The 18867-nt window shown below is 35.3% G+C and overlaps 1 protein-coding gene across 5 annotated transcripts in view; it reads left to right on the top strand.

The window, feature by feature from the left end:
• NOL4 (nucleolar protein 4) overlaps positions 1 to 18867 on the top strand; it is a 450254-nt gene that overhangs the window by 143569 nt on the left and 287818 nt on the right. For all 5 annotated transcript variants that reach the window (XM_043978614.1, XM_043978615.1, XM_043978617.1 and 2 more), the window contains one exon: positions 15406 to 15538. In XM_043978614.1, coding sequence (XP_043834549.1) covers positions 15406 to 15538 — 133 coding nt within the window. The remainder of the gene's footprint in view (positions 1 to 15405; positions 15539 to 18867) is intronic.

The raw sequence follows: 18867 nt of genomic DNA, 5'->3' as shown, positions 1-18867 counted from the left end.
TGGGCACTTGGTGGTGCTGTGGATAGAGCACTGGCCTTAGACGCAAGAGGACTTGAATTCTACTTCAGCCTCAGACACATGGTGTTGTGTGACCCTGGGCAAGTCACTTACCCCTGTTTGCTTCAGTTTCCTTATCTGTAAAATGAAATGGAGAATGAAATGTCAAATCACTCCCATATCTTTGCCCCAAAAACCACCCAAATGGGGTCATCAATAGTTAAACGTGACTGAAATGACTCAACAACAAGTAATCTGTTTAATGACTATTAAAAAAATTGATAGATGAACAAAAACACTGCTATAACTAGGTATCTATATACATATATAAAAATGATAGCATATTCTTTGAAAGATATAGCAACAGATAAGTTTTTTAATGTTCCTATTAATATCATCAAGTAATATGGAAAACATAAAGATGTATAGTCATCAAAGATGTTTGCTTCATTTGGGTAAGATGTACAACACGGAGTTCAAATATAACAGTGATTCCCAGTAGATGGTAAGATCTGGAATGCTAATGACCCAGGGTCAAGTGTCCTCTTTTTAACATCATTAGTCTTCCAGTGGAGAGCAAGCTGCCACATATGGCCAATTAAGAATTGTGCAAAAGAAGTAGCACCAAAGATTTCATAAGAGCTGCATGACTGAAGAGGGAAGCAAGATGATCACATAGTGAGGGTGAAGGATAAGTAATTGACAGTCCATGTGATCTACAATGTCAGGACATCAAGAAAAAAGCTCTGGGGCAGCTAGGTGGTGCAGTGGATAGAGCACTGGCCCTGTATTCAGGAGGACCTGAGTTCAAATCCGGCCTCAGACACTTAACACTAACTGACCTTGGGCAAGTCACTTAACCCCAATTGCCTCACCAAAACCAAAACCAAAACCAAAATGAAAAAGTACAGTACTAGAAAGTTCCCTAGGACAGTCAGAGGTTAAGTGACTTATACAGGGTTAGACTGCTAGTAAGTGTCAGAGGTGAATGGGACTTGAACCCAGGTCTTCCAATTTCTAAGGCTGCTTTTCTATTTCATTTCATTCTGCATGTTGGATGGGTCCAGTGTGGAGGATAATTACAGGATACAATGGAAAAGAATCTCTCAGATTGGCAAAACATACGCGGAGCACAAGTTTTTTCAGAGGGCAAATTATCCAAGTATCAAAGAAAATGAAGACACATAATTAACACAAGTTAACAATATGCTAAGTATGAAATGGATGGCACAGAAAGATTGCTATAGGAATTTGGAGGGGGAAGAAGTAATTTCTCATTAAAGTATATCTATATCTATCTAAGTGTGTGCATGTGTGGGTTTGTGTATTTGTGTATGTGTGTGTGTGTGTGTTCTTTGTCTCTCCCATTATTATGTAAGTTATTTGAAGTCAGGGAGTGCTTTTCTTTTGTATATATCCTCACTTCCTTGTATAGGACAAGAAACATAGCAAGTGTTTAATGAAAGCTCATGGATTGATAGATATAAGGCAGTGACTGTATTCTTGGACTTGGAATCAGGAAGACCTGATTTCAAATCTTGCCCCAGACAACTATTAGATGGGTAACCTTGGACAAATCACTTAAACTCTATCTTCCTCAGTTTCCTCATCTGCGAAAAGGTGATAATAATGGCACTCACTTCTCAGGGTTGTCATGAAGAAAAGATGAGATAGCAAACCTTAAACTCTGTATTAGGGCAGCTAGGCGTTACAGTGGAAAAAGAGCCAGGAATCAGGAAAACCTGAGTTCAAATTCAGCCTTAGACAACCACTATCCTGGTAACCCCAGTCAAGTCACTTAACCCTGTTTACCTCAGTTTCCTCATCTGTAAAATGAGCTGGAGAATAAAATAACAAATCACTCCAGTATCTTTGCCAAGAGGGGTCACAAAGAGTTCCGCATGACGGAAATGACTGAACAACAACAAACCTCTGTATAAATGCTAGCTATGAAGTTATCCCATGAAAACTATAGGAGTGCTATAAGAGTTCAGAATAGAGAGAAGTCAATGTGAACTGAAGTCAGTGGGAAAAGCTGTGTTTGATGAAGTCGTATATGAGATGAATCATGAAAGATGAATTACATTATTAGAGAGGAAGGGTTAATACACTCAAAGTAAGGAGAAGCCAAACTCAGGTATGGAGATAGAAATGAAATAATGTGAGCATGTATAATTAGAGAGGATAGTTGAATGTTGAAATGACTAAAGAGAAGGATTTGGGGAAGTGATGGGGATAAAGTTGATTTATTTAAGTAGAACCAGATCATGGATGACTTGGAATTCCAGCTATGTAATAAATACATAACCTGGTCACTAAGCATTTGTTTAACTTTCTGAATTGAAAGCGTAGACAGCCAGACAATTCATACAATTGCAAAGTGATCATTTCTGTTTTCAGAATTAGTCCTAGCATTTTTAAGCCCGCATAGGGCAACTAGGTGGTACAATGGATAAAGCACTGGACATGGAGTCAGGAGGACCTGAGTTCAAATCTTGCCTCAGACTCTTACTCGATGTATAACTTAACCTCATTTGTCTCAATATCTTCTGTAACATGAGCTAGAGAAGGAAGTGCAAACCACTCCAGTATCTTTGCCAAGAAAATCCCAAGAAGCGGTCACAGAGAGTTGGACATGACTGAAAAATGACTGAATGACACCAACATGGCAGTATAAAAATAAACATATCAAATTCAGGATCTTTCCAAGTGCATAGAAAAGTTTGACATCCTTCAATTAGTCTGATAGTATTATAGAGATGACAGATTGGGAAGAGACATCAAATGTCTTTTAATTCAACTGTTTCATTTTATAGATGAGCAAACTGAGGTCCAAGGATGTTAAGTGACTTAGCCACTGTCACACAAATAGTATGAAAGACAGGATTTAAACCTATATTATTGGGCAAAATTGACCAAAAATTAAAAAGAAAGGAATAGTATCCTACTGTATTGCTTGGGCGGCAATGAGCTGGAGAGTACCTGGACTTGAGTCCTTTTCTATGCTACTATGTTGCATCTAGTTCAACCCCTTCATTCACTTATACAATCATTCAGAAAACATTGAATGCAGACTATGCTCCAGTCACTGTTCTAAGAATTAAGAATACAGAGGCAAACTCAGAATACTGCCTGCCCCAAAGGAGTTTAGATACCATTAATTTTTATAAATGAAGACACAAAGGCCTAAAGAGATGGGACTTGCCTAATCTTTTTCTGATAGTGAATGACACTATCAGGATCTGAATTTAGATCATCTGAATCCAAGTCCTTTGTTCTTTTTATCACACTTTGCTTCCTCAGGGTTTCCGATTATGAAGTTAAAATTTTCATAGTGGAAAAAAGCAAATTTTAAAAAACCACACATGATCAATAAAGATGATAGGAACTAGATCTGTGATTTCATTGCTATAGGGAATCATAAGGTAAAGAAACTCAGACTTCCATTGCAGGTTGGCACTTTCCCTTCAAATTATAGTACTAGAGGGACAGCTAGGTGGTGCAGTGGATAGAGCACTGGCCCTGGATTCAGGAGGACCTGAGCTCAAATCCAGCCTCAGACACTTTACACTTACTAGCTGTGTAACCCTGGGTAAGTCACTTAACCCCAATTGCCTCACCAAAACCAAAACCAAAACCAAAATGAAAAAGTACAGTACTAGAAAGTTCCCTAGGACAGTCAGAGGTTAAGTGACTTATACAGGGTTAGACTGCTAGTAAGTGTCAGAGGTGAGTGGGACTTGAACTCAGGTCTTCCAAGTTCTAAGACTGCTTTTCTATTTCACTTCATTCTGCCTCTCTTAATTACCAATAAAAGCCTCTATTTTTTCTCTCATAATATGCTTTGGTTTTATTTTTAGTTTTCAACATTCATTTTTATAAGTTTTTGAGTTCCATATGTCTTTCCTTCCTCTCCCTTCTTCCCAAGAAAGAAAGAAAGCAATATTATATAGGTTATACATGTACAATCATGTTAAACATATTTCCACATTAGTCATGTTGTGAAAGAAGAATCAAAACAAAAGGGAAAAACTGTGAGAAAGAAAAAACAACAAAAAATGAAAATAATATGCTTTGATCTGCATTTAAACTCCACAGTTCTTTCTTTGGATGTGGAAAGCATTCTCCATCATGAGTCTTTTGGCATTGCCTTGGATTATTGCACTGCTGAGAAGAGCTAGGTCCATCATAGTTGATCATCACATAATGTTGCTATTACTGTGTACAATGTTCTACTGGTTCTACAAACCTCACTTTGTTCATGTAAGTCTTTCCAGGTTTTTCTGAAATGTGCCTGCTCATCATTTCTTACAGCATAATAGTATTCCATTGCATTTATATACCACAACTTGTTCAGCCATTCCTCAATTGATGAGCATCCCCCCAATTTCCAATTCTTTGCCACCGCAAAAAGAGCTACTATACATATTTTTGTATATGTGGGCCCTTTCCCTTTTTTTATGATCTCTGAGATAGATACCTAATAGTGGTATTACTGAGTCAAAAGGTATGCACAATTTTATAGCTTTTGGGGTGTAGTTCCAAATTGTTCTTCAGAATGGTTAGGTCAGTTTACAACTCCACCAACAATGCATTAGTGTTTTAATTTTCCCAAATTTCCATCATTTATCATTTTCCTTTTCTGTCATATTAGCTAATCTGATAGGTGTGAAGTGGTACCTTAGAGTTCTTTTAATTTGCATTTCTCTGATCTATAGAGATTTAGAACTTTTTTTTCATAAGATTATGGATAATTTTAATTTCCTCTTCTGAAAACTACCTGTTCATATCCTGTGACCATTTATTTATCAATTGACAAATGACTTGTATTCTTATAAATTTGACTCAATTCTCTACATATTTGAGACATGATACCTTTAGAGGAAATACTTTCCATAAAATTGTTTCCCCAGCTTTCTGTTTTCCTTCTAATCTTGATTGCTTTGGTTTTGTTTGTACAGAAACTTTTTAATTTAATGTAATCAAAATTATCCATTTTGCATTTCATAATGCTCTCCATCTCTTGTTTGGTCATAAATTCTTCTCTTCTCCTTATATCTGACTGACAAACTATTCCTTGCTCTCCTAAATTGCTAATGGTACACCCTTTCTGTCTAAATCATGTACCCATTTTGACCTTATCTTGGTATATGGTATTAGATGTTGCTGTGTGCCTAGTTTTTGCCATGCTATTTTCTAGTTTTCCTTCCATTTTGAAAAAGAATAGAAGGGGCAGCTAGGTGGTACAGTGGATAAAGCACCAGCCTTGGATTAAGGAGGACCTGAGTTCAAGTCCGGCCTCAGACACTTGAAACTTGCTAGCTGTGTGACCCTGGGTAAGTCATTTAACCCTCATTGCCCCGCAAAAAAAAGAATAGAGTAAAACTCTCAATTAAAAAAAAGTTTATACTTTTTTATAGCATTCATTTTTTAACAAAATTGTTAACTTGGCTTTTTTGTTGAGTCTTTTTTTCAGTCATGTCCAACTCTTCATGACCTCTTTTGGAGGTTTTCTAGTCAAAAACCCTGAAGTAGTTTGCCATTTCCTTCTTCAGCTCATTTTACAGATAAGAAAATGAAGCAAACAGGGCTAAGTGATTTGCCCTGGGTTACACAGCTAGTAAGTGTCTGAGGTCAGATTTGAACCCAGGCCCAGTGCTCTATTCACTGTACCATGTAGCTGCCCTTTAACTCATTAATGCATTATTTTTTTTTTTTTTGGCAGGGCAGTAAGTGTTAAATGACTTGCCCAGGGTCACACAGCTAGTAAGTGTCAAGCGTCTGAGGTCAGATTTGAAGTCAGGTCCTCCTGAATCCAGGGCCGGTGCTTTATCCACATATTTATTTTTGTTTATTTTATCTATACATATCTATACATTTTATATAAGTGTAGATATATTTTATACATGTGTATATGAGCCCCGAGTAAAATTTTTCTGTCTACTTGAGTGAACTCTATTTTAAGAATGCCTTTGCAAAAAAAAAAAAAAAAAAAAAAAGAATGCCTTTGCAAATTTGTTTTACTGATAGTTCCTGTCAAATGACTATTCATATATGAAAGATAGGATTTATGTCATTTTTTTCATTTTTCCTTAATATTTTGATTACATTATACCATATGGCTCCTTATGAATTATGAAATAAGTGGAAAGGTAAACACTGAGTTAAGGTTCATCAAAGAGAGTGAAGAAAATTTAATTCCCATGACTAAAAAAGGCAAAAAAAATGATTGAATTAAACAATTTCAAACAATGGATTTCAATTATTTTATGAAGTGAATGGAAGCTGTCAAATTATTTGTAGCAATCTCATCTAGTGATGTAATTTTTCTCTGCCAAAACGTGAGGAGATCAACATAGTGCCAATGAAGCTGTGGCCACATGCTGGGTCCTTCTGGCTATTCAAAGTCAGCAGCATGGTAAAAGCAAAAATAAATCCCTTACTGTCACTAAATAGTTAGACTTCTGATTTTTGAATCATGAAAAAATAGGGTTGCTTTTCTAAGTGACCAGATTCCTTCACTGTATTGGAGCTTTATCTTAAAGAAAATCAAAATCCAAAGCATCAACCTGGTCGAAGTATAGCAATTATGTCCATCACTGGAGGACTGATATAATTTGCTATGTGAAATAAATAGTTTAATCATCATCGAATAGTAATTTTATTAAAAATTATGAAATATGAATGTAGGTCTTGGCCAGAAATAAGAATGGAACTAAAGATTTTAGTTTCTTCCTTTAGTTGTATAGAAAGACAAGTAGCTTTCAGTGAGAATGGTATAGTTTGGATTGGGGTAAGATGAAAGTCAACAAAATTATATTGAGAGAAGAATCCAAGTAGATAAACAAGGTGAGTTTATTAGTCTCTTCTCTAGTAATTTATTCATTCTCCTGTGCTAAATAATATTGATTCTACATAGTTGTCTCTTTATAAAAATGAGATAAAAATACATGATTAAATGTTACTCATATAGACATATTATATATATACATAATATATGCATATATATGTATTTGGGGTATATAGAAACATATACTGTATTTACATATGAATTGTTATCCAATTCAGGGATTGGTGTGGGAGTTTGACCAATGATCTCATCAATATATAGCATGCTTTACAAGGAAATCTAACAAAGCAAATTGGCAATTTGTTTTGCAATCTCTAGTTTTAGAGAGTTGTCAGAGGTGGGGAAATATTAAATGTTTAAATGACTTGCTTAGGGTCACATAGCCAATGTGTATTATAGAAGATAATGGGTTTACACATATATACATACATAAGTATTTAATTACACGATATATTTTTGTCAAATATGGCTAGAAAACATGCTCTTTTGAATTACTTATGGTTGTAAATGTCATTATAAAGATTATATTACGTGTACAGGCATTTACCTCAGAGATAATATGAGTTGGGTTCCAGATTACCACAGTAAAGCAAATATTGCAATAAAGCAAGTCACATGTTTTTTTTTTAAATTTCCAATGCATATAAAAGTTATGCTTCCATAATGCTGTAGTCTAGTAAGTATTATGTCTAAAAATAATGTGTATGCCTTAATTAAAATATTTTATTATGAAAAATGCTAGCCATCATTTGAGTCTTCAGCAAGTTGTAATCTTTTTGCTAGTGGTGGAGAGCCTTGCCTTGATGTGGATGGCTACTGATCAGAGTGGATGTTGACCAGGGTGGTGTTTGCTCAAGGTTGGAGGGGCTGTGTCAGTTTCTTAAAATAAGACAAAATGAAGTTTGCTGAATTGACTCTTCCTTTCACTTGAACACTTAAAGGCCATTGGAGAGTTATTAATTGGCCTAATTTAAATATTACTGTGTCTCAGCGAATAGGGAACCCTGAAGAAAGGAAGAGAGACTGGAAGCAGTCAGAATATACATTTGTTATGTTAGCTGTTTATATGGCCCAAACCAATTACAATAGTAACATCAAAGATCACTAATCACAGATCATTGTAACAAATTTCATAGTAATAATAATAATGTAAAAGTTCAAAATATTTTGAGCATTACCAGTATGTAACAAAGAGACATAATGTGAGCATGTGCTGTTGGAAGGCACTGGTAGGCTTGTACAATGTTATTGCCATAAACCTTCAATTTGTAAAAAAAAAAAAAAAAAGGCAATATATGCAAAGAACAATAAAGCAAAGCATAATAAAATATGCCTGTATAAAGGACTTTAAGACATACAAAGCATTTTTCTCACAACCCACAACAACTTTATAACATAGTGTAAGTATTATTACATCTATTTTACATAGTTATGAAACTGAGTGTCAAAGTAGGGATGTACATTGAGGTCTCTTGGCTCCCAATCTCTTCTTCTCTTCTATTATACTCTCAACATTATTTTTATTATACTATACTTTTTTTGTGTGGGGCAATGAGGGTTAAGTGACTTGCCCAGGGTCACAGAGCTAATAAGTGTCAAATGTCTGATGCCAGATTTGAACTCAGGTCCTCCTGAATCCAGGTCTGGTGCTATATCCACTGCACCACCTAGCTGCCCCCTACTGTACTGTGTTTTTTTTTTCTTTTACATCAGCAAGTCTAACACAAATTCACATTACATTAATAGTGACATAGTGTCCAAAATGAGGAAGGTATGTGTACCCTTGAAGTATTGTGTTCACTTCATGGTATCACTTTAGGAAGGATGTTAACAAACTAGAAAGATTCTAGAGTATTCTGGAGCCAGCTTATATGGGTGCTGAGAGCCAGTTGTTCATTTTTCAGTGAGCATTTATACCTAAGAAGTCAACAAACACTATAAATCAGGGCTTGATTTACTGTTTGTTGATTTCTAGACATAAGAAAGTGATGGAGAATATGTGTATAGTGCAGATTAAACTTTAAAAGTGCGTCATGGATACCTTTCCCCAACCAAGAGCTAGTGGTTAAACATTCCTGAAAGCATTTTTGAAGAGGGTCACCAGGCTGGTTAAAGAACTAAAGACCATGGGATATAAAGGCTGGTTAAAAAGAATGGGAAAATTTGTCCTAGAGATAAGAAAATTTAATAGGAGTGTGTTAACTCTCCACATATTTGAAGGACTGTGATGTAAATGAATAAATTTGGTTTGTTTGGCCCCAGAATACAAAGCTAAGAGCAATGGGGTAGAAATTGTGGGGAGGCAGAAATTATATTTTTATATAAGGAAAAACTTCCTAAAATTTAGAGCTATCTAAAAGGGAAATGGGTTGTCTGGGGAGGTAATGCTGTTCTTTGATGAAATAATGGGATTTAGCAGATACTCAAAGACCCACCTGGAGATTAATCTAGACTGATTGAATCAAGTAAGAGTGATTGACTGCTGATTAGCCTACTTCAAGTTAATTGGATTGTAATCACACCTAGCTATCCCTTAAGAAGGTATTGTTCTCAGAAGCTAGACTGTGAACTCAACTTGAGAACACCTTCAAAACCAATGGATTTGGATAATGCCAACCAATCAGCTTGAAGCAGTGTGTAAGGACTGCCTCTGTTCCAGACCTATAAAAAGGTTCCACAATCAGCTTGCTGGAGAGTTCCTGATTAAAGCAGGCTCATGGAGGAGGACTTGAGGAAGAACCCAACCAGGCTGGAACTCTATGTGAGATAGGCCTTTTCTTAACTTTCTGAACTCCATATTAATACCTGTATGCTTTAATAAATGTTTAATGCCCAAAGACTGGTGCTGAAGCTTCTAATTTAAGGCGATCACACAATATAGATTTTAAACATCACAGTTCCCTCTCATTGAAAGTCTTCAAGTAGATCCTGGATTACCACTTGTCAGGAAGGTTGGAGGAGTGATTTCTGTTAGAAGTTTCCTCCAAATCTGAGATTCTCTGAAGAGATCACTATTACGACAGACTATTTGTCATCATACTTGTGGTTATAAGATTTGAACTCTGTAAGGAAAAAACTTCCAAAAAGAAATAGGTTGCCATGTTCATATGTGGAATCTCTTCCCATGAACATTTTCAAGTAGGGGAAAAGAAACCTCTGGACTGACTTTATGTTGGGACATTTGAGTTCTAGTCTTGGTTCTGCCACAAACTAGTTGCGTGACCATAGGCAAACCAATGAACAGTCTTGTGTCTCCATTTCTTCATTTGTTAAACGCAAGGGCTGGATTAGATACCCTCTGATGCCCCTTTCAGCTCTGGAGTTCTCATAGGTTTAAAGATGAAAGGAACCTTTACAGATGGGTTAGTCACAGAATCACAAAGAATCCCAGAATCTCTGAATCAACATCTCTTGAGACCATCTTGTCCCACCCACACTTGAAGAAGAATCCCTTCTACAACATCTCCAGCAAGTGATCACTGAACTCCTGCTTGTAGACATTTAGTAAGAGGAAGTCACTGAACCCTGAAGCAGTGGGTAATTCTTATTGTTATTATTAACACTACTTTTTCCATGAGAAAATGAGATCCAAGGAGAGGAAATGACTTGTACAAGGTACACAGCTAGTAAACTAGAGGAGGAACTTCCTGGTCCCATCAAGATACCTGACTTCTAGTCTATTCATTTGAAAGACATTTTTTTTTTAATGAAGCATATTTTTCTCATTATTTCTCTCTAACTGATGAGGAAAATGGGGGGAGAGGAGAAGGTGAAAGGATAATTCTGATTCTATTGTTTGAGTCACTATGAAGACCAGCCTTTAGATCTATGATTCTATAATCTTGTTATTTAACCTCTCTGAAGCTGTTTCCTCTTCTATAAAATGAGCATTACAATGTCGAACAACCTAGGTTCTTGTGAATAAAGGACTTTGAAAAACTTAAAGCATTATATAAACATAGGTTTTTAAAAGAAATACTTTTTAAAAAGTTTTGTTACAGAGTCCTCTCATATAGCAAATTGTTCCATTTTATTTAATACTATAGGACAAACCAAAGCTTTGATCATAAATTCAATTTCACTTTTTTCTATAGAGAAATGAATCACTTATATTTATGGTATATATGTCAACCTAGATAGATATATTTATAAAGAATAACTATTACTGCTAGGTTTTTTTCCCCTACATAATAGTACCTTTAGTTGTTTTCATATTATTGAGTGGACATTTTTCCAAATATTAGGAAACTTTCTAGAATTTTTAATTTATTTAATTTATTATCTTTACTGACCCTCCCATCTCTCACTACTGCTACACTGTTGATTGTCATCTCTTTTTATGTTCTAATAATTGTAATTCAGTGCTAAAATAGATAAAAAGAGATAAAAAACTCCATAGCTTATATGCTTGATGCACTAGGGAGTACAGATGGATTTAGGGTTGTAGACTATCCATAGATAAGATTACAAGTACAGTTTTATATGTTGAATAACATCAATTCTCTTGGCACAGGTTTAACCTATTAAATAATTGCTCCTTTGTAATGACCCCTCTGAATTCTAGAATATCTTCTAGACACTCTTCATTCGGATTATAGCTGTCATCCTAGCCTCCCTACATCCATTGCCCCAGTGCTCAGACAATCTATTAATTTTAGCTTCCCTTTCCTTTTGTTCTCTAAAGGAATAAAGATTTTTGTTGTTTTGATCCTAGTGTAATTTCTGTCACCTTCTGGCTAAAATAAAACTATCTTCAAAGTCACTTTCCTCAACAATTTAATGACTTTTTGCTCCTGGAGCTGCCTTGGGGATCCCATTCCCCGCCTCCTCTCTCCCCCTCCCCATCTCTGTACATAGATAGAGGTAGAGATGTCTATCTACTTTCCAACCATGGATGTGTCTTTGACCTGCACTAGACTGTATTCAGTACTAATCATATTCTGAATTCTCCAATCCTGGATTTTATGTCCTTTATGTTCTGTTCTTTGATCAGTTAATTCTAATGAATTCTGTCTCTCACCTTGAACTTTTAAATTCACCACATTGAATTATCTGCTTTTTTATCTAAAAATGTTTTTGACTTTTTCACAATACGCTCTTTGTTTCTACCTCTTTTTCTCTCATAAGTATAATCCCAGTTCCCCAGATCCATATACAGCTATATACATATATCACTACATGCAGATCCATGTTTGCCATTTTGATACTCAAATATGTGGATTCACATGATAAATTTTTGGATTGAAGGAAAGTTCCAATGGCTTCTAAATCTTGAAAAGAACTCTAATTTCATTGTTGTACCCTTCCATGGATATCAAGTGCAGCTTCTCTATGCCTAAGGGGCTAACATCATTATTTCTGGTAGTCAAAATAAATTATCATTTAGTAGCTGACTTTTTGGTGATGAACTGTTCCAAATTTAACTTAGCTTGTCTGGCTCATACCTGATTTCATAGAATCTGCCACACCTGTATTCTGCCGGCATAACCTCAAAGGCTAGGCCACCCCCACACCAACTATGATGGGACATCAGAATAGGACTTTTGTAGAATAGCACTCCCTTCCACTGACATTTATTAAGACCTTCTATGACTTTCATTTAGAATTTAACAAAGAAACCTCAGGATAGCCCTTCATTTACATTTTAATACATAACTAGAAGAGTTCCATAATTTACAATGTCAAGAAAGGTGGATTTTGCTACTGAATATACTTTACCCTCAGATATAAATACAACTCCTACCCTCCTACCTTGGGCCTTTAAGATTATTAGCTAGGCACATTCTATATCACTTCTCCTACTCAATCCCAGCTTATACCCTCTGATAGCTAAGGGTCTCTCATTGCATATTCTCTTTCCCTTCTCTGATCTTTTTCCTGAGTTGTTCCTTTTTTTTTCTGAGTCATTCTTAATGTGTGAAGCTTCCACCTTTTTGTCAACCCAAGTACAAACCTTTCACTTTAAGTTTTAACTTAAGATTTATTTTCTTTGTGATTTTTTTTCTTATAAATAAGAATAAATAAATTCTGATAATATTTATAAGAATACTGATGTTTTTCCAAAATCATCTCCTCCTCTAAACACATCATTGTGGTTACAAAACTTTTTCCCATTCTGATCAGACCAATGAAGATCAACAATTTCTTTGTAGTTTATAGTCTTAGAGAATTGCCTGGGACGTTGAGAGATGAGTGACTCACTTAAGGTCACATAGTCACTATGTTTCAGAGGCAGGACTTGAATCCAGATTTTCCTGAGTCTGAGGCCTATTCTCTGTCTACTATGCCAGCCTGCTTCTCTTATAAAAAAATTTACATGTAGTTATATTGATTGAGAATTCATTCATTCATTCATGCTAGCACCTGCTGATAAAGTATGTGTTCTAGTAAGCTTGTGCCTTTTTCTTTTTCTCTTTTATTCAAATATTGCTAATCCCTAGAGTCATCTTCCACCATTCATCTTCTTTCCTACCCCTGAAAAATGGAGCAGTATTGGAGGAAGTTGCAAAATCTTGTTGATGAATTAAGTCCACTACAAATGTATGCTGTTGCATCTCACTGGAACTCACAAAATACTCATGGCAACCCTATGCATATCTGATTGATTCTCTATAATAATATGGAAATGGAAATTCTGGATCTTTTCCCTTGAGCTTCCGATTTCCCTCTTCCAAAGAGATGACATTTGACTACTATTTTTACTGATTTATTGAAGCTGTATTAAAATTATTAGCTTTGCCTCATGCCTCTCATCTCTCTAGAGTTAAAAAAGTCTTTACTGATCCTCTTATCCCTCAGCTTGTTCTGAAAAGGTCATATGACTAAATTCCTTAATAAGGCCTACCTATCTCCTTGTGACTTTAACTCTATTTCCTTACATCTCTGTCAGCATCTTTCTCTATTCTGACTTGTCTTCAAAGAGACTCCTCTCTCCTTTTTTGGCTTCTTTTTGCTCCTTCTCCTCTTTAAGTATGAGATATTCTTCAAGACTCTGTCATCACTTTTCCTTCTCTCAGTAATTCTCTTCATTGGCAATTTAATCAAATTTTATGGCTTTATAGGATTAAGATTTGGAAGAGACCTCAGAGAACATTTAGGCGGCTAATACCTCATTTAACAGATGAGGAAACTGAGGACTGTAAAATTAGATAATGACTACCAGTCATATAGGTTTTTAAGAGTTGCAAAACACTTTGCAAACATTATCTCATTTTGTTCTTATTACCTCCTTGCAAGCTAAGTGCTATTACGAAATCCCTTTTTACAGATGATGAAACTGAGGCAGGAAGAATTTAAGTCACTTACTCAAGATAGCACAGCTAGTCAGTGCCTAAAGTTTGATTTGAACTCATATATGCTTGATTCCAAGTTCAGTACTCTATACACTTCTCCATGCTGCCTCAAATGTCACAGAAGTAGTTAGTATTAATTAGCAGAAAGAGGATTCAAATTCAGGTTCTCTAACTCGAAAATTTAGTGCTTTTTCATAATACCATATGGGAACCTCCCATATCTCTAGATCCAGTCTCTATCTCTTTTCTGAGCTTTAAGTCTATATTTCTAATATTTCTATCCTATAAAAATTAGTTGAATTGTTGCATTGCTGACTGCCTACCTAAAACTTAGCATATCCCAAACTATTTTTTCTTCTTAATATCCTTTTTTTTTTCTCTTGGCAGAATGACTATCATTCAAATCACTCAGAATCAAAACCTCAGAGGTATCTTTGGCTCATATATATTCTTTATCTCTATATCAAGACAGTTTCTATGTGCTGTGCATTTTATAATGCAATATTTCTTACATTCATCCCCTTTATCACATCCACACTGCCATTTGCTAGTTTAACTCCTCATCACTTCTCACCTGGACTATCATAACAACTCCTAAGTGGTCTTTTTTTCTCTGCTCTCTTCCCATTCCAGGATATCCTTCTCATAGCTACCAAAAAAGAATAGTTTAATCTTTCCTCAAAAGCTTTTCATTGCCTATTCCCTACATCTTTAGAATAACTTTTGAGACTCTTCACAACTTGACTTTTTTTGTCATCATCTGTGTACCTAGTGTCCAGTCGTCCCTCATACAGACCATCTTTATTATCTGGGATGCACTTTCTTCATATCTCCCCCTAGCAAAATCCCCTTGGTGCCAATCTCTCTAAAAATCCTTTCCTGCTCAGCTACTCTGAAAGTCATCTCCTGTCAGATTTCTTATAATACTTTATCTGGGTTTCTTATTTGTCCTTATCACGTTCTACCTTGTATAAACACTGATGGAATGGTTGACTGTATCATTTTTGTACATATATTATCTTCTCTTCTCCAATATATTGTAAGGTACTTGAGTTCAGAGACCATTGCTTTTATTCTATTTTCTTAAAAACCAAACACATGGACTAATACCTTATGCTTAATAAATGCTTGTTGAATTGAATAAAAGTTCAGAAAATGCATATTAACTGATTAAAATATGTGATCATATCTATAAAGCAGAAGTGTTATTTGAATGTACTGCACTATCTGAAATTTGTTTCTTGCTATAATGTTCTTATTTTATAGGATGAAAGTTCTATAGAAAGCGATGAGTTTGATATGAGTGATTCTACACGCATGTCAGCTGTGAACTCTGACCTTAGTTCTAACCTTGAAGAAAGAATGCAGAGCCCCCAGCCTGTTCCTGGTCAGCAAGATGGTAAGCATTTTAATTTATAATTAAAATACAATGAATATGAATCTAGTACAAATTCTTTCTTTCCCAGTGTCATGTATTTATCTGTTTCTATGAGATCTAATTCCTAGGCAATATTTTATTTTTTTCTCTTTTCATTTTTTTTGTGGGGCAATTGGGGTTGACTTGCCCAGGGCCACACAGCTAGTAAGTGTCAAGTGTCTGAGGCTGGATTTGAACTCAGGACCTCCTGAATCCAGTGCGCAATATTTTCTATTCAGTTTATACTTTTTGGATTCTGGTATTTTTGTTTGAACTTGCATGTTAGACTTGTTTGTAGCATAGAAATTATTTACAAAATCAATAATATGATGTAATTTTGCAGATTTTTGTCCTCATAAAGCTGTCCTTCCTCTATTCCTTGGATATAATTTGTATTTTTGCTAAATGCAATCTGGTTTTGTTTGTTTTGATCTCCCAGAGATACGATGCAATTCATTATGATTTCTAAGATTGCCTTTATTTTAGAAAAGTAAAATCACTATGATGGGTTAAGACTTTAATCAAGAATAATTTGATTCCTTCTGTTTTCAAGTCATAGTTTACAATGAAGAATTCAAAATGTAATAACTATCTAATGCACTTAGAGTGTTTTTGTTGTGAAAAGAAATATTTTGCTAGAATTCTTATTTTAGTCATGGTTTTTTTCCATTTTAATGGAAAAATGGAGAGACAGCTTTTATTCTTGATGTCTGTTAGATGTGAAGGCCCTTAAAAGACCGACTCTGTCACAAATATCATTTTGCTCCTCTTGCTGATAGAGAAGCTGGAATGTCAACAAAATTTTTGACACTTAAAAGTTCATCTCCTCTTTTCTCATTTAGGATTTTACCATGTCAGGATTATATTGGGCTTAATACATTAAGTTATTTCTACTATCTTTGGAAATTACCATTTTCATATGTATAAAATTCTACATGAAAGTAATTTTTTTCTTCTTTTTGGATAATTATGTATAAAATCTGCTCTTGGAAGCTTCTAAATGGATAGAAAGTGGCTAATTTTAACTATAATTAGTTGATTTTCCATGTGATTATCTAACTATATTGCCTGTATAGTTTTGCACCTAAAAGTAATTGCAGGAACTAAAAATTGCTTGTAACAAGAAAAGGGGGCCTACTGTGTTTGTGTTTCATCCTTCCTAGAAAACATAAGCTGTAGAATTCCTGTTAATTTTTTTAGATGCTATTTGTGTTTCGTGGACGTGATGAAGACTGAGAAAACCCTAATTAAAAAAAATAACAGGGGTTCCAAAAAGGTCTCTTTCTCCTTCTTTACAGAGTTGTCTAAAGGCCATAATTACCCTTAATTGTAAGAGGTATAGAAAGAGATGCTTGTGTGAGCATCATTCACAGTACTGGTGGCTTTAATGCTGTCATATTTTTTAACACCCTTATAACAGTAAGGTTATTGGAACAGACAGGGCATTTAGCCAGGAACATACAAAGAAAGATGTTTTGCTGGTTAAGAAATAAAATGTCTTGTATATCTTGTCTAAAATATTAGTATATATAGCTCCAGGTTAATGGAATGCTTTATTGGAATGGACATAAAACCTAGATAAGCTGGGAAAAGGTTTAAGATATTACTTTCTATCTATATTTGGTTTTATATGCATCATTCAATAATGCCAGTATATAGCTTTGGTGAATAGTGAACAATGAGTCAGTTACTCTTTTGTTATAGAATTGTTTTCTTGAAAGAAATTGCTTAGCTTTGACTGCTAGGATGCAATTGATATATCTGACAAATCAATACTGACTTTTACAAAACACAGTGGAAGAATGTAAAGTATAATTTATGCTGGGAAAGGTATATTCTTCAATGGTTTACTGAAGTTAATTTTCCAGGGAAATATTAGCAAGAGCCTGTCCTCATTCCAACAAGCCTTATCAAGTTTCAGTGGACACTCACAACTTGTACCCTGCTTTGTTCTACTAAGCTGTTTCTATGAATATAACCCTTTAAGAATATGAAGACTTGAATAAAATATGGCTAGTCCTACATAAGAATTTAAATATAATGTGAGCCAATAATTAGATAGAACTTGTAATTTTTTCTTAAATTATCATGTTGGGCACTTGAAATTGTGCCGATTTTTTTCTAACCGCTTTTTCTTTTTAATAAAGTAATAATTCTTCCATGGACCCATTGCATCCTAACTAGGCCTCTTCTATAGAAAATAAGATTCTTCTCAAAAAAGAAAAACTATTCTTCCAATTGTCTTTTAATTCATCTTTTATTAAAACTTCTTAATCCTTCATTAATCTTATTATTTTCTATGTCCATGAATTGATAATTGAAACCTCTTAATCCTTCATTAATCTAATTATTTTCTATGTCCATGAATTGATAATTGATTGATGAAATTATGAAATGGGGTAGGCATACCCAATTCTTCCCATACTAGTCAGGAAAGCAGCCGAAGGCAAGATTGCGATCACACTTTTTTTTTCTTTTTTTCTGCGGGGCAGTGGGGGTTAAGTGACTTGCCCAGGGTCACACAGCTCGTAACTGTCAAGTGTCTGAGGCCAGATTTGAAATCAGGTACTCCTGAATCCAGGGCCGGTGCTTTATCCACTGCACCACCTAGCTGCCCCTGCAATCACACTTTAATAAGGCATAGAGGGTAGAGGGGACAACAGGCTTTGAAAGTACAGAAACAAGAGGCAAAAGGGGACACAGAGGCAGGTAGCATGAGGATGGTGGGATAGGGTGGTGAAGGCAGGCAGGCAGTGTGAGTAAGAGGATGGGGAGGGGATGAATCACTTATGTAACTGCAGTTAGAGTTGGGAGCACAATGAGCTGCATGAACCTTTAGGAGATGAAAGAGTACTCAGAGGGTAGGAGTTTGAGGTCTCATTTTTATAAGGTTGTTTGGGGAACAGACTAACTCTTATCTAAGCCACCTTGGGGTAGTTCATTAACATATACCAATCATCTCAAAGTTGTTGGTAAAACTTTAAAGTTAATATTACCGGGACCATTTGGTATTCTGCTGGTCTCACTACAAGTATCTGGAACTTACCTGAGATTTATATTTACCCCAAATCCCTGACAGCAAAACCTAAATGGCTTCCCTTGATTTAGCACATATTACTAGGATGTGTTTTTTAAAAATTAATATATGATACATGTTGCAAATTATATGCCTTTGATCTTTGGGATGATTTGTATGTAAGTTCTAGGTTCCCCTTTACAATCTTCCTGCTATTGTCACTCGACACTGGTTACTTATAAACTTATAATTCTGAATAGAAGGTCAGGGACAAGAAGGGAAGCTGGTCAGGGAC

Source organism: Dromiciops gliroides, chromosome 1, assembly GCF_019393635.1.
Source record: "Dromiciops gliroides isolate mDroGli1 chromosome 1, mDroGli1.pri, whole genome shotgun sequence".
In the NCBI taxonomy this organism is placed as follows: Eukaryota; Metazoa; Chordata; class Mammalia; order Microbiotheria; family Microbiotheriidae; genus Dromiciops; species Dromiciops gliroides.
Note: the sequence above shows the minus strand (reverse complement) of the source record. Positions and strands in the feature narration are given on the sequence as shown.